Source organism: Pseudophryne corroboree, chromosome 5, assembly GCF_028390025.1.
Source record: "Pseudophryne corroboree isolate aPseCor3 chromosome 5, aPseCor3.hap2, whole genome shotgun sequence".
Classification (NCBI taxonomy): Eukaryota; Metazoa; Chordata; class Amphibia; order Anura; family Myobatrachidae; genus Pseudophryne; species Pseudophryne corroboree.
The window spans coordinates 142,899,987-142,916,495 of NC_086448.1; the positions used below are offsets into that span (position 1 = coordinate 142,899,987).

Below are 16,509 nucleotides of genomic sequence, written 5' to 3' on the forward strand. Positions count from 1 at the left end.
GAGAATAAAATAGCGTGGCGCACGTAGCGCGCCACCGTGCCCATAGCGTGGCGAGCGCAGCGAGCCCGCAAGGGGCTCATTTGCGCTCACCACACTGTCGGTAAGCCGGCGGTCGGGCTCCCGGCACCGGTATGCTGGTCGCCGGGAGCCCGACCGCCGGCATACCATACTGAACCCATCCCAATATGCCTTGCCATTTAAGATGTCCTACAGCAAAGCTGTTGCAGGGAATGCTGAGATGTGTGGTTCCCCAAACCTGAAGTGCTACAGGCTGCTTACACCTGGTATACACATTAACCTACCACGGGAGAAGGAAGGTTGGACATCTTATGGCTACAGAGATAACAGCTGACATTACAGTCAGAGCTCCATCACTTGTATCTCCAGGCTGCTTTTATATGCACACAGACATACTCTGCTTTGCTCACTACAGAATCATTTGTATCATATCCAGGTTGTACAACAAGCACTAGACCAAGCGAGGAAAGGAAGGACTTGTATCATGATCGCACACAGACTGTCCACAGTACAGAATGCGGATCTTATTGTGGTCATGAAGAACGGGAGGATAATAGAACAAGGAACTCATCAACAGCTTCTAGCCAAGCAAGGGGCATATTATGACCTTGTAAATGCACAGAATATAACGTAAATATAAATGTAAAACAAGTCTGGATATAAGTCCGCTGGTGCTCTATAGTAGAGTGCAAACTGTGTCAGCCTTAAGAAGAGAGACCGTTGCGGTGTAAAGCAATGCAATGAATAGAAATAATGCACAGGTATGTGTATAAACATCAGGTACATCTGGTGTAAGGAAAGGGCACTACTACAAAGTAGTGTAAAGTACAATTTGTGTTGGAGGTTACCAATGTGAGTATTGAGGCCCAACTGGTACTCAGCACTGATAAATGCCTCTTGTCCACCTCATTGAATGTCATCGATCTGAAACATCTTACAGTATTTGTAACTAGATTACGAATTAACTAATTCATTGAAAAGTTGTTAAATAAGAATTGCTGATGGAGTGTTATATCATAATCTATTTAGCACCAGTGACTAGAGCCAGTGCTTATTACCCTACAGTATATGTTGTTTTTTTCTGCAATGGTAAATCTCTGAAGAAATGGATCCCCCCTGGGCTCTCTCAGCTCGCCCTATGTTTTTCCAGAAGCCTCAGCTCCCCCATGTCTCTCCAGAAATCTCAGCTCACCCAGTGTCTCTTCATAGTCATAGCCCTCCCTGAGTCTCTCCAGCAGTCTCATCTCACCCCCCATGTCTTTCTATAGCCTCAGCTCCCCACCTCCATCTCTCCAGCAGTCTTAGTTCCTCCAGTGTCTCTTCATAGTTACAGCCCACTCCATTGTGTCCCTCCATTAACCTCAGATCCCCCGCATCTCTCCATAGCCTCAGTCTCCCCCTACATCTCTTCATAACCCTAGGCATGCACACCCACACACACACACACACACACTCAAAAAAAAATTGTGTCGGGTTATGTCACTGAAGGAACTTCCCAGCCCCTACATGCCTGTGGCCTGGCCCAGTCACAATCACCGGACTTGGTCCTAGGTATGGGGAACGGGTGGCTGGGACAATTTCTCAGGACCCCTCAGAATCTTGAGGCACAGTACAAGAGTCCCCCTTGTACCCCCCAGACACTGGTGCCTGCTTGCACGTGAGTTAATTGATGACTTATGGCTGTAACCCCTGATTTATGAAATGAAGAAAAAGAAGTTGTCTTCTGTTTTGATGCATAACATATCACACAGCCCTGCCACCTGTTTATGTCATGCTGCTGAATTATTTTCTATTTGAAAAATCAAGAAATATAATGAAAAAAATGTTTTTTATTACAATGATTGCAAAAAAAAAGATACAAAAAGGGGTAATGTTATACCTAAATGCTGCTATTTAGTATATTAGTGTCGCTACTCATTTTTCATGATAGAAATAAAAGTCTTAGGTTTCACTTTTTGGTTCATTCATAATTTTAGGTATTTAGGGGGTCTAAAATAGCTTATGAAATCTTATATTCTTGTGGTAAACAGAAAAAAAAATGTTATTTTAAAAAAATAAGTAAAAGATATTGTTTATGATGAACAGATGTTCAATTCTATTGTTCAAAAATACCATCATAAACTACAGTTTTTTTAATAAATATCAGTTGTCAAATTTTGACAAAATCTGTAAAATTTCCAAAATTGATCATTTGTTTCACTCATCTCTTACATTTGGAATAAAAAACACCACTTCAGAATACAAATTAAAGTTGTACATTGTGCTCAATTAAATTACTAAAATTACGCTAGCTAGAGCTTCCTCAGGTGTCTCTCAGCCTTATAGACAATGGGCGTCAGGCAACTGTTCAGAGTATTCAGGTTATTTTTTTTCAAGGATAGTGTTATACATTTATATTGTATACTAGGTGATTCATTGCGCCTTCACACCGTCGCAAGGGGCTATGCCCCGTTAACCCCTGCACGCCTTTCTGGGGTTCAATATTTGTATTATATGGAGTATTACCTGCATTCTTAGTTTTGTTAGTGGTTAAATATTGCACGACGAAGGGGCATCCAATGGTGAAGGCGGCCTAGCCCCTTGCGACGGTGAAGAGCGCCTGCAGGGTATGATGTACAGAATGTAGATCTAAATTATTTAGCAGCGTTTATACACACAGTGCCCTCAGGTAGCAGCGCCACGTATACACAATGCCCACAGGTAGCAGTGACACGTATACACAATGCCCACAGGTAGCAGCGTCACGTATACACAATGCCCACAAGTAGCAGTGTCGCTTATACAGATAATGGCCACAGTATTAGTGTTGCTTATTAACCCAATGTCCATTGGTAGCACCTATACTCACAGAAGTTCAGTGTGTGTGCGGGGCTTTGGAAAGGGGGTGGGTACAGTGAGGTGGATGTGCCTCTCCGTGCCGCTGATCACCCCTGATTCAGGGTATCGCTGGTAGCGGCTGCAGATGGTGTACAAGGTACTACGTGTGGTGGAGGGGTGGGTGCAAAGGGGGGCTATGGATGGGGGAGGGAGTCCAGAGGTGGTGCGGGTGGGGGATGGGTGGGTGCAGGGGGGTTGTGGATAGGTGAGGGGGTGCAGAGGTGCTGTGGGTGGGGGAGGGGCGGGTGCGGAGGGGGCACGGATGGGGGAGGGGGTCTAGAGGTGCTGTGGGTGGGGGATGGGTAGGTGTGGGGGGTGCGGATGGGGGAGGGGGTCTGTAGATGCTGCTGTTGGGGGAGGGGCGGTTGTGGGGGACCACAAATGAAGGAGGGGGTCTGGAGGTGCTGTGCGTGGGGGAGGGGTGGGTACAGGGTGGGGTGCATTGGTGGGAGCGGTGAGTTCAGGGGGGTGCGATTGGGTGAGGAGTTCCAGAGGTGCTGTGGGTGGGGTAGGGGTGGGTGCGGGGTGCCACGGATGGGTTATGTAGATGCTGCAGGTGGGGGAGGGATGGCTGCGGTGGGGCCGTGGATGGGGTCCAGTGGTGCTGTGGGTGGGGGAGGGGGGTGGAGGGGTGGTTGCTGCAGATGGGTGAGGGGCAGGTGCAGTGGGGCTGCAGTTGGGGTAGGAGGTCCGGATGCGCGCGAGAATGGGAGGGGCAGCTGTGGGGGTGCCGCAGATGGGGGAGCGGGTCCGTGTGTGCTGCGGGTGGGGAGGGGCGAGTGCGGGGGAGCCGCGGGTGGGGGTGGGGCGGAGGAGGGGTGCCGCTGGTGGGGGAGGGGCAGGTGCGGGGTTGCCATTTGTGAGTGAGGGGCAGGTGCGTGGGTCAGGACGGAAATAGACGCAGCAGCGTGTGGTCAGGCAAGGAGCGTGACCTCTGCGTCTTAGGTGCGTCTGCTTGTCATCAACGATATTTAAAGTGCTCACCACTCACCAGCAAGTTAAGGGATCATGCCCTGCATCAGAGCTGGATTAAAGCTTTGGGGGGCCCGGGACACTGCTGCTTACATAGAAGCAGCAGTGATAGCACTAATATGGTAATGCAGCTGTAGGCGTCATGCCTCCTGCTGCATTACTGATCCGAACTGTGTCCAAGGATGCAGTATTGGATCTTACCCAGAACCATCGGCTGACTGCGTGACCCATGAGGTTGCACAAGTCGGCCGCCACAATACCTACCAAGAGGCCAGAGATCCTGGCCTATTCTCTCCCTGGAGACACGCCTTTGTTTGGAGAAATGAAGGCCGTCGCTGCCCCCAAACGGCATCAGACTGTAAATCACTGACAGTCTAATGCCGCCTTATGTCCGGTGCCATAGACCCGTATTGCCGCCTTATGTCCGGTGCCATAGACCCGTACTGCATTGCGCAGCTCCGACCCGATCACACGTGCAGTACGGGTCTGGTCCATGCACAAAGTACTGAACATCGGTACTGTGTGTATGAGCCACTTCTCATCCACATCTGAATGAGAGCCATGGGCACTCATTCCGAGTTGATCGCATGGTAGCGGTTTTTAGCCGCCGTGCGATCAGATAGTCGCCGCATATGGGGGAGTGTTTTTTTGCATAGCAAGGCTGCGATCGCTTGTGCAGCCGAGCTATGCAAAAACATTTTGTGCAGTTTAGGAGTAGGAACTGATTTACTTACCCACTGTGATCACTTCAGCCTGTCAGGTCCTGGAATTTACGTCAGACATCCGCCCTCCAAACGCCTGGACACGCCTGCGTTCAGATCACCACTCCCCGAAAACAGTCAGTTGACGCCCGTATCTGCCTCCTGCCTGTCAATTTTCATGTGTTAGCCGCTGCGAACGCTTTCGTCTTAGGACTCGTCGTTGCCCGGCGACGTCCATTGCATTGCGCAGCTCCGACCCGATCACACGGCTTCGAAAAAGTGCAGCGTGCGATCGGGTCGGAATGACCCCCATAGTGTGCAAGCCTTCTGTGTGCACATACACAGGGAGCATGAACACACGTCACGCAATAATTTCACTTCCCGCTGGGTGCATGTAAATAACTTCCCCAGCTGCTGTGCTGCTCCCGCACACAGTAGGTAGGAACGTTCCCTTTCTACCTTTTCTCCAGCCCACAGGTGGGACAGTACCCGAAAAACAGGACTGTCCCACCAAAACGTGATGGTTAGCAGGGAATGCATTAATTCATACTTATACACACACATATGTCTATATATATATATATATATATATATATTAGAGATGAGCGCCTGAAATTTTTCGGGTTTTGTGTTTTGGTTTTGGGTTCGGTTCCGCGGCCGTGTTTTGGGTTCGAACGCGTTTTGGCAAAACCTCACCGAATTTTTTTTGTTGGATTCGGGTGTGTTTTGGATTCGGGTGTTTTTTTCAAAAAACACTAAAAAACAGCTTAAATCATAGAATTTGGGGGTCATTTTGATCCCAAAGTATTATTAACCTCAAAAACCATAATTTACACTCATTTTCAGTCTATTCTGAATACCTCACACCTCACAATATTATTTTTAGTCCTAAAATTTGCACCGAGGTCGCTGTGTGAGTAAGATAAGCGACCCTAGTGGCCGACACAAACACCGGGCCCATCTAGGAGTGGCACTGCAGTGTCACGCAGGATGTCCCTTCCAAAAAACCCTCCCCAAACAGCACATGACGCAAAGAAAAAAAGAGGCGCAATGAGGTAGCTGTGTGAGTAAGATTAGCGACCCTAGTGGCCGACACAAACACCGGGCCCATCTAGGAGTGGCACTGCAGTGTCACGCAGGATGGCCCTTCCAAAAAACCCTCCCCAAACAGCACATGACGCAAAGAAAAAAAGAGGCGCAATGAGGTAGCTGTGTGAGTAAGATTAGCGACCCTAGTGGCCGACACAAACACCGGGCCCATCTAGGAGTGGCACTGCAGTGTCACGCAGGATGTCCCTTCCAAAAAACCCTCCCCAAACAGCACATGACGCAAAGAAAAAAAGAGGCGCAATGAGGTAGCTGTGTGAGTAAGATTAGCGACCCTAGTGGCCGACACAAACACCGGGCCCATCTAGGAGTGGCACTGCAGTGTCACGCAGGATGTCCCTTCCAAAAAACCCTCCCCAAACAGCACATGACGCAAAGAAAAAAAGAGGCGCAATGAGGTAGCTGACTGTGTGAGTAAGATTAGCGACCCTAGTGGCCGACACAAACACCGGGCCCATCTAGGAGTGGCACTGCAGTGTCACGCAGGATGTCCCTTCCAAAAAACCCTCCCCAATCAGCACATGATGCAAAGAAAAAGAAAAGAAAAAAGAGGTGCAAGATGGAATTGTCCTTGGGCCCTCCCACCCACCCTTATGTTGTATAAACAAAACAGGACATGCACACTTTAACCAACCCATCATTTCAGTGACAGGGTCTGCCACACGACTGTGACTGATATGACGGGTTGGTTTGGACCCCCCCCAAAAAAGAAGCAATTAATCTCTCCTTGCACAAACTGGCTCTACAGAGGCAAGATGTCCACCTCATCTTCACCCTCCGATATATCACCGTGTACATCCCCCTCCTCACAGATTATCAATTCGTCCCCACTGGAATCCACCATCTCAGCTCCCTGTGTACTTTGTGGAGGCAATTGCTGCTGGTCAATGTCTCCGCGGAGGAATTGATTATAATTCATTTTAATGAACATCATCTTCTCCACATTTTCTGGATGTAACCTCGTACGCCGATTGCTGACAAGGTGAGCGGCGGCACTAAACACTCTTTCGGAGTACACACTTGTGGGAGGGCAACTTAGGTAGAATAAAGCCAGTTTGTGCAAGGGCCTCCAAATTGCCTCTTTTTCCTGCCAGTATAAGTACGGACTGTGTGACGTGCCTACTTGGATGCGGTCACTCATATAATCCTCCACCATTCTATCAATGTTGAGAGAATCATATGCAGTGACAGTAGACGACATGTCCGTAATCGTTGTCAGGTCCTTCAGTCCGGACCAGATGTCAGCATCAGCAGTCGCTCCAGACTGCCCTGCATCACCGCCAGCGGGTGGGCTCGGAATTCTGAGCCTTTTCCTCGCACCCCCAGTTGCGGGAGAATGTGAAGGAGGAGATGTTGACAGGTCGCGTTCCGCTTGACTTGACAATTTTGTCACCAGCAGGTCTTTCAACCCCAGCAGACCTGTGTCTGCCGGAAAGAGAGATCCAAGGTAGGCTTTAAATCTAGGATCGAGCACGGTGGCCAAAATGTAGTGCTCTGATTTCAACAGATTGACCACCCGTGAATCCTTGTTAAGCGAATTAAGGGCTGCATCCACAAGTCCCACATGCCTAGCGGAATCGCTCCCTTTTAGCTCCTTCTTCAATGCCTCCAGCTTCTTCTGCAAAAGCCTGATGAGGGGAATGACCTGACTCAGGCTGGCAGTGTCTGAACTGACTTCACGTGTGGCAAGTTCAAAGGGCATCAGAACCTTGCACAACGTTGAAATCATTCTCCACTGCGCTTGAGACAGGTGCATTCCACCTACTATATCGTGCTCAATTGTATAGGCTTGAATGGCCTTTTGCTGCTCCTCCAACCTCTGAAGCATATAGAGGGTTGAATTCCACCTCGTTACCACTTCTTGCTTCAGATGACGGCAGGGCAGGTTCAGTAGTTTTTGGTGGTGCTCCAGTCTTCTGTACGTGGTGCCTGTACGCCGAAAGTGTCCCGCAATTTTTCTGGCCACCGACAGCATCTCTTGCACGCCCCTGTCGTTTTTTAAAAAATTCTGCACCACCAAATTCAAGGTATGTGCAAAACATGGGACGTGCTGGAATTTGCCCATATTTAATGCACACACAATATTGCTGGCGTTGTCCGATGCCACAAATCCACAGGAGAGTCCAATTGGGGTAAGCCATTCCGCGATGATCTTCCTCAGTTGCCGTAAGAGGTTTTCAGCTGTGTGCGTATTCTGGAAAGCGGTGATACAAAGCGTAGCCTGCCTAGGAAAGAGTTGGCGTTTGCGAGATGCTGCTACTGGTGCCGCCGCTGCTGTTCTTGCGGCGGGAGTCCATACATCTACCCAGTGGGCTGTCACAGTCATATAGTCCTGACCCTGCCCTGCTCCACTTGTCCACATGTCCGTGGTTAAGTGGACATTGGGTACAACTGCATTTTTTAGGACACTGGTGAGTCTTTTTCTGACGTCCGTGTACATTCTCGGTATCGCCTGCCTAGAGAAGTGGAACCTAGATGGTATTTGGTAACGGGGGCACACTGCCTCAATAAATTGTCTAGTTCCCTGTGAACTAACGGCGGATACCGGACGCACGTCTAACACCAACATAGTTGTCAAGGACTCAGTTATCCGCTTTGCAGTAGGATGACTGCTGTGATATTTCATCTTCCTCGCAAAGGACTGTTGAACAGTCAATTGCTTACTGGAAGTAGTACAAGTGGGCTTACGACTTCCCCTCTGGGATGACCATCGACTCCCAGCGGCAACAACAGCAGCGCCAGCAGCAGTAGGCGTTACACGCAAGGATGCATCGGAGGAATCCCAGGCAGGAGAGGACTCGTCAGAATTGCCAGTGACATGGCCTGCAGGACTATTGGCATTCCTGGGGAAGGAGGAAATTGACACTGAGGGAGTTGGTGGGGTGGTTTGCGTGAGCTTGGTTACAAGAGGAAGGGATTTACTGGTCAGTGGACTGCTTCCGCTGTCACCCAAAGTTTTTGAACTTGTCACTGACTTATTATGAATGCGCTGCAGGTGACGTATAAGGGAGGATGTTCCGAGGTGGTTAACGTCCTTACCCCTACTTATTACAGCTTGACAAAGGGAACACACGGCTTGACACCTGTTGTCCGCATTTCTGGTGAAATACCTCCACACCGAAGAGCTGATTTTTTTGGTATTTTCACCTGGCATGTCAACGGCCATATTCCTCCCACGGACAACAGGTGTCTCCCCGGGTGCCTGACTTAAACAAACCACCTCACCATCAGAATCCTCCTGGTCAATTTCCTCCCCAGCGCCAGCAACACCCATATCCTCCTCATCCTGGTGTACTTCAACACTGACATCTTCAATCTGACTATCAGGAACTGGACTGCGGGTGCTCCTTCCAGCACTTGCAGGGGGCGTGCAAATGGTGGAAGGCGCATGCTCTTCACGTCCAGTGTTGGGAAGGTCAGGCATCGCAAACGACACAATTGGACTCTCCTTGTGGATTTGGGATTTCGAAGAATGCACAGTTCTTTGCTGTGCTGCTTTTGCCAGCTTGAGTCTTTTCATTTTTCTAGCGAGAGGCTGAGTGCTTCCATCCTCATGTGAAGCTGAACCACTAGCCATGAACATAGGCCAGGGCCTCAGCCGTTCCTTGCCACTCCGTGTGGTAAATGGCATATTGGCAAGTTTACGCTTCTCCTCCGACAATTTTATTTTAGGTTTTGGAGTCCTTTTTTTACTGATATTTGGTGTTTTGGATTTGACATGCTGTGTACTATGACATTGGGCATCGGCCTTGGCAGACGACGTTGCTGGCATTTCATCGTCTCGGCCATGACTAGTGGCAGCAGCTTCAGCACGAGGTGGAAGTGGATCTTGATCTTTCCCTAATTTTGGAACCTCAACATTTTTGTTCTCCATATTTTAATAGGCACAACTAAAAGGCACCTCAGGTAAACAATGGAGATGGATGGATTGGATACTAGTATACAATTATGGACGGGCTGCCGAGTGCCGACACAGAGGTAGCCACAGCCGTGAACTACCGCACTGTACTGTGTCTGCTGCTAATATATAGACTGGTTGATAAAGAGATAGTATACTCGTAACTAGTATGTATGTATAAAGAAAGAAAAAAAAACCACGGTTAGGTGGTATATACAATTATGGACGGGCTGCCGAGTGCCGACACAGAGGTAGCCACAGCCGTGAACTACCGCACTGTACTGTGTCTGCTGCTAATATATAGACTGGTTGATAAAGAGATAGTATACTCGTAACTAGTATGTATGTATAAAGAAAGAAAAAAAAACCACGGTTAGGTGGTATATACAATTATGGACGGGCTGCCGAGTGCCTACACAGAGGTAGCCACAGCCGTGAACTACCGCACTGTACTGTGTCTGCTGCTAATATATAGACTGGTTGATAAAGAGATAGTATACTCGTAACTAGTATGTATGTATAAAGAAAGAAAAAAAAACCACGGTTAGGTGGTATATACAATTATGGACGGGCTGCCGAGTGCCGACACAGAGGTAGCCACAGCCGTGAACTACCGCACTGTACTGTGTCTGCTGCTAATATATAGACTGGTTGATAAAGAGATAGTATACTCGTAACTAGTATGTATGTATAAAGAAAGAAAAAAAAACCACGGTTAGGTGGTATATACAATTATGGACGGGCTGCCGAGTGCCGACACAGAGGTAGCCACAGCCGTGAACTACCGCACTGTACTGTGTCTGCTGCTAATATATAGACTGGTTGATAAAGAGATAGTATACTCGTAACTAGTATGTATGTATAAAGAAAGAAAAAAAAACCACGGTTAGGTGGTATATACAATTATGGACGGGCTGCCGAGTGCCGACACAGAGGTAGCCACAGCCGTGAACTACCGCACTGTACTGTGTCTGCTGCTAATATATAGACTGGTTGATAAAGAGATAGTATACTCGTAACTAGTATGTATGTATAAAGAAAGAAAAAAAAAACACGGTTAGGTGGTATATACAATTATGGACGGGCTGCCGAGTGCCGACACAGAGGTAGCCACAGCCGTGAACTACCGCACTGTACTGTGTCTGCTGCTAATATATAGACTGGTTGATAAAGAGATAGTATACTCGTAACTAGTATGTATGTATAAAGAAAGAAAAAAAAAACCACGGTTAGGTGGTATATACAATTATGGACGGGCTGCCGAGTGCCGACACAGAGGTAGCCACAGCCGTGAACTACCGCACTGTACTGTGTCTGCTGCTAATATATAGACTGGTTGATAAAGAGATAGTATACTCGTAACTAGTATGTATGTATAAAGAAAGAAAAAAAAACCACGGTTAGGTGGTATATACAATTATGGACGGGCTGCCGAGTGCCGACACAGAGGTAGCCACAGCCGTGAACTACCGCACTGTACTGTGTCTGCTGCTAATATATAGACTGGTTGATAAAGAGATAGTATACTCGTAACTAGTATGTATGTATAAAGAAAGAAAAAAAAACCACGGTTAGGTGGTATATACAATTATGGACGGGCTGCCGAATGCCGACACAGAGGTAGCCACAGCCGTGAACTACCGCACTGTACTGTGTCTGCTGCTAATATATAGACTGGTTGATAAAGAGATAGTATACTCGTAACTAGTATGTATGTATAAAGAAAGAAAAAAAAACCACGGTTAGGTGGTATATACAATTATGGACGGGCTGCCGAGTGCCGACACAGAGGTAGCCACAGCCGTGAACTACCGCACTGTACTGTGTCTGCTGCTAATATATAGACTGGTTGATAAAGAGATAGTATACTCGTAACTAGTATGTATGTATAAAGAAAGAAAAAAAAACCACGGTTAGGTGGTATATACAATTATGGACGGGCTGCCGAGTGCCGACACAGAGGTAGCCACAGCCGTGAACTACCGCACTGTACTGTGTCTGCTGCTAATATATAGACTGGTTGATAAAGAGATAGTATACTCGTAACTAGTATGTATGTATAAAGAAAGAAAAAAAAACCACGGTTAGGTGGTATATACAATTATGGACGGGCTGCCGAGTGCCGACACAGAGGTAGCCACAGCCGTGAACTACCGCACTGTACTGTGTCTGCTGCTAATATAGACTGGTTGATAAAGAGATAGTATACTACTAATATTATATATACTGGTGGTCAGGTCACTAGTCACACTGGCAGTGGCACTCCTGCAGCAAAAGTGTGCACTGTTTAATTTTAATATAATATTATGTACTCCTGGCTCCTGCTATAACCTATAACTGGCACTGCAGTAGTGCTCCCCAGTCTCCCCCACAATTATAAGCTGTGTGAGCTGAGCAGTCAGACAGATATATAATATATATAGATGATGCAGCACACTGGCCTGAGCCTGAGCAGTGCACACAGATATGGTATGTGACTGACTGAGTCACTGTGTGTATCGCTTTTTTCAGGCAGAGAACGGATATATTAAATAAACTGCACTGTGTGTCTGGTGGTCACTCACTATATAATATATTATGTACTCCTGGCTCCTGCTATAACCTATAACTGGCACTGCAGTAGTGCTCCCCAGTCTCCCCCACAATTATAAGCTGTGTGAGCTGAGCAGTCAGACAGATATATATAATATTATTTATATATAGATAATAGATGATGCAGCACACTGGCCTGAGCCTGAGCAGTGCACACAGATATGGTATGTGACTGAGTCACTGTGTGCTGTGTATCGCTTTTTTCAGGCAGAGAACGGATTATAAATAAAACTGGTGGTCACTGGTCACTATCAGCAAAACTCTGCACTGTACTGAGTACTCCTAATGCTCCCCAAAATTAGTAAATCAAGTGTCTCTCTAATCTATTCTAAACGGAGAGGACGCCAGCCACGTCCTCTCCCTATCAATCTCAATGCACGTGTGAAAATGGCGGCGACGCGCGGCTCCTTATATAGAATCCGAGTCTCGCGATAGAATCCGAGCCTCGCGAGAATCCGACAGCGTCATGATGACGTTCGGGCGCGCTCGGGTTAACCGAGCAAGGCGGGAAGATCCGAGTCGCTCGGACCCGTGAAAAAAAACATGAAGTTCTGGCGGGTTCGGATTCAGAGAAACCGAACCCGCTCATCTCTACTGTAAGCTTGATCTTTTGTGCGAGTTTCTGCCTGCTGGCCAGAGTCTACCTTATGGCTGTTGACCTAGAAAGGATTGTTATAGACAATCTAGACCTCTTTTTTTATTAAATGATTATATTTTACAAATTTTATACTGTAATTACAGAAATAAAGAAGGAATTTGGACAGAAAGTAAATACTACTTTCGAAGGTGAAGATTCTGAACATTCAATTGAAATGATTCATGAAACTCTGGAGATACCTGATACTTCTGATTCTGACAAAGATAACTCAAAGATGTTGCTCAAACCTCCACAAAAAAACAACGTCCAAATTCTCACAAATTTCCACACCCTACAATTATGTCACGAAAAATTAAAAAGATGTCTGAAATTAGTAAAGCTAATAAAATGCCCACAGCAGATGAAATTAACAATTTGATTCAGGCAGCGTTGGAAGTGAATAAAAATGTTGCAAGCACTGAATTTAGTATTCTTCAAAAGGAATTGAGGACTATGCAACTAATGTTTTGTGAAAATAGGAAAAAGTTTATCAACAACGCATGCTAATATGCCTGGAAAACATTTCCGAAAATTTTTCCGAAAAAAACATGAGTGTTCAAGAGAAAGGCCGGATGCCTGAGATGTATGCAAATGAAAAAGTTAATCTACTATTTGATTGCAAATAGGATGAGTTTACTGGCTCAACAAATCAAGACCATGATGAACAAAACATAAATGGGCGTGAAAATAAAGATACACAGCATCATGTCAGGCCTAAACGCCTGTTTAAGAAGCCAAGAAAGTTTTTGGATGAGGTGGATGAGTAAGAAAACAAAAGGTATATTGTAATGACACATTAACTAAATTTTTCCTTAAATATTGTTTTTTTTCCTCCTTGCTGGACATTCCCCCAGTCTATGCACTGAGACTAATCTCTTATTTACTACCATGGGCGAGATGTACTAAGCCTTGTAAATTGTGAATTTCACTGTGATAAAGTACAAGCCAATCGGCTCCTAACTGTCATTTTTCAAAACCAGCCTGTGACATGGTAGCTAGGAGCTGATTGGCTGGTACTTTATCACCATAAAATGTACCCCTTTTCAAGGCTTAGTACTTTGTACAAGGATTAGTATCACAAAGGGCAGCTCTTCTCCACAAGGTGACCTTAGCAAATACATAAATCCATGAGGGGAAATTCAGACCTGATCGTGGCAGCAAATTTGTTAGCAGTTGGGCAAAATCATGTGCATATGTTAAATCTGCTCCCCTCCCCCCCCCCCTCCCACACACACACACACACACACACACACACACACACACACACACACACACACACACACACATTGTGATGCCTAGGTAATAAGGCCATAAACCCACTTGAAACCAGTTGTCCAGGACTATTGTTAATATTATTATTATTATTTTGTTTTGTTTTTTTACCATGTTGGTACGCCTAGAGCCTCCCACTGCTGGAAGGAGGTGAGGAAGTTGTGGTGATGGGGAGGACCATGGTGCACCCAAATAGGATTGGGGTTGAGGAAGTCTGGGATTGTGCTGTGCGTTGCGATGGTGGAGGGTTTTTGGAAGAATCTCAAAGGCTTCTATACGGTGATGGCAAAAAATAAAAGTATGTTAAATCAAGCACTGAATATCATGTGCTCACAGCTGAGTACATATGAAACTTTAGTAAATTTTGTTTAAAATATGCTGCAATGTTGTTTAAGGGTATTTTAAATGAAAAAAAAAATCTAATATACCTTTTTTGTTTTCCAGGAAACTCTACTTATGAAAATGACAAGCCGTTGAGATACTGTGGCAAAATCGTTGAAGTTTTGTGTGTCAAAATCGTTGCAGTTTTGGTTTTGAATTAAAATTTAATTAAAAAGTATTAAAACATTTTGCTGGAGATTCATTTTCCAAATTGTTTTTTGCATTTTAAAGAACTTAAAAAGTTTGCAAGTTTTTGTACTAATTAATATTTTAGTAAAACAAATAATCTTCTGAAAAATGTTGTTAAACTCACTGACATGGTTAACCCTTTTGACACTTTTGTCACTCTGTCTACATCTGCATAATTCAGAAAAAGCCTTTTTTTTATTTACAAGGAATGAAGGCCATTTTCAAGATTTGAATAAGACTGAGCTTTACAAAAAGTTGTATTATTAAATTTTTGAATCATTGTAAAATGTAACCGTTATGTTTGATTCAGTGGGAACAAACAAAGAGTGTCTTTATAGGTGAAAACAAAAAATAAAAACAGTTTTTTGCAAGTATATGAAAGTATTATTTAAATTTTTTAATAATGAAGGTTTTTCAAGTCTCTAGGATTGGGATATAACTATAACACCATTGTTTTAATGAGTAAATATTTTTTATTAAGAATTGACAGGGTGTACTCCAAAAATACAATTTTCCGGTTGGTCAGTGAGGCCTAAATCATATATTTAACTGTATTTTGAAACATATTGTATAGATCTGTATCCATTTAATTTTTTATTAAGTAATATCAATAACAACTTATTTAAGAACTAGATAGCATTATAAAATTGCACATAGAACACAAATAGCTATTTTGAACACATGCTTATATTCAAAAGTAACTAAAAGAGTACTTGAAGCCGATTTTTACTTTTTGTAAGTCAAACACTAGCTGCATACTTAATACATTAATTTGTACTGATCACAATTAAGAAAAATAATTAGCAATTAATTGTCCACGAACTATATCACCTTGTAAAGAACAAGAATTTCTCTCATCAGATCTGTTGGAGACATCAGTAACAGGAATCCTCCTTTCCCATGCAATGTTGTGGTCAATACAAATATTGTGAAGTATGCAACACACTGTGAATATTTTACAAACTTTTGCAGCTGAATATTGTAATGCCCCCCCCCCCCCCCTATTTAGACAGACAATGAAATCTGCTTTTTCAATATTCCAAAAGCACGCTCTACAATATTTCGAGTCTTAATATGTGACTTATTGTATTTTTTCTGGGATCTGTTCCCTGGACGATTAATTGGAGTTAATAGCCACGGCCTGCATCCATAACCTGAATCCCTTACAATATTGGGGAAAACAGTAATGAGCATCATCAGAGGGCATTTCATCCTTCTTTATAATATATATTTTTTAAAGATTTAAATAATAAATATGTTCTAAATAAAATAAGTAAAATAACAGTCATCAACATGTGGCATGTTAAATAATCAAATTTGCAGAGCAGAACAGATGAGCGGATGACGTAGTTTAAGACCCACAGGAGTACACAGTGGGGCGTATACAGTGAAATATCTAGTAAATTTACCTTCCAAATCACAAATCGGACAAATTGTTTTTTGTGTAGATTTACAAGTTTCCTTCAACAAAACCACAAGGTGAGTAAGTTTTATGCACAACACTACTTAAAGGGTATATTCAATTGAAGTCGAAACTGCCGTTTCTTCAGAAAGATGGCAGTTTTTCAACTTTTTCAATTTTGAAGAGGCTCCGACCTATTCAAACCCCGTTTATTTTATCCGACAAGTCGGGGAATTTGACTTTTTGAAAAGCACGTGGAACGGCGGAATAGCTGACAAATCCACGTGCTACTGTCAGAAACGTGGCCTGATCCGACAGGTTTTGGGCCCCATTTCCGACCATCTCAATATGACTTAAAAAAAAGTCAGATGGAGATGAGGGTGCTGAGATCCGCGGGGAGATGGGGGAGAGCAGCGGCTACAGCATCGTAGCCGGAGGATTGGGCACCACCGCCTTCACGGCA

The 16,509-nt window shown here is 45.0% G+C and overlaps 1 protein-coding gene across 4 annotated transcripts in view; it reads left to right on the forward strand.

Annotated features, from left to right (window-relative positions):
* LOC134927386 (ATP-binding cassette sub-family B member 5-like) overlaps positions 1-14,661 on the forward strand; it is a 328,704-nt gene extending 314,043 nt beyond the window's left edge. For 2 of the 4 annotated variants that reach the window (XM_063921759.1, XM_063921760.1), the window contains 2 exons: positions 455-648; positions 14,519-14,660. In XM_063921759.1, coding sequence (XP_063777829.1) covers positions 455-648; positions 14,519-14,534 — 210 coding nt within the window. In that variant the 3' untranslated portion in view covers positions 14,535-14,660. Of the gene's footprint in view, positions 1-454; positions 1,970-14,518 lie in introns of those variants that run through there. The other 2 variants (XM_063921756.1, XM_063921758.1) reach the window with 2 other exon arrangements.
* Positions 14,662-16,509: the final 1,848 nt, after the last annotated feature.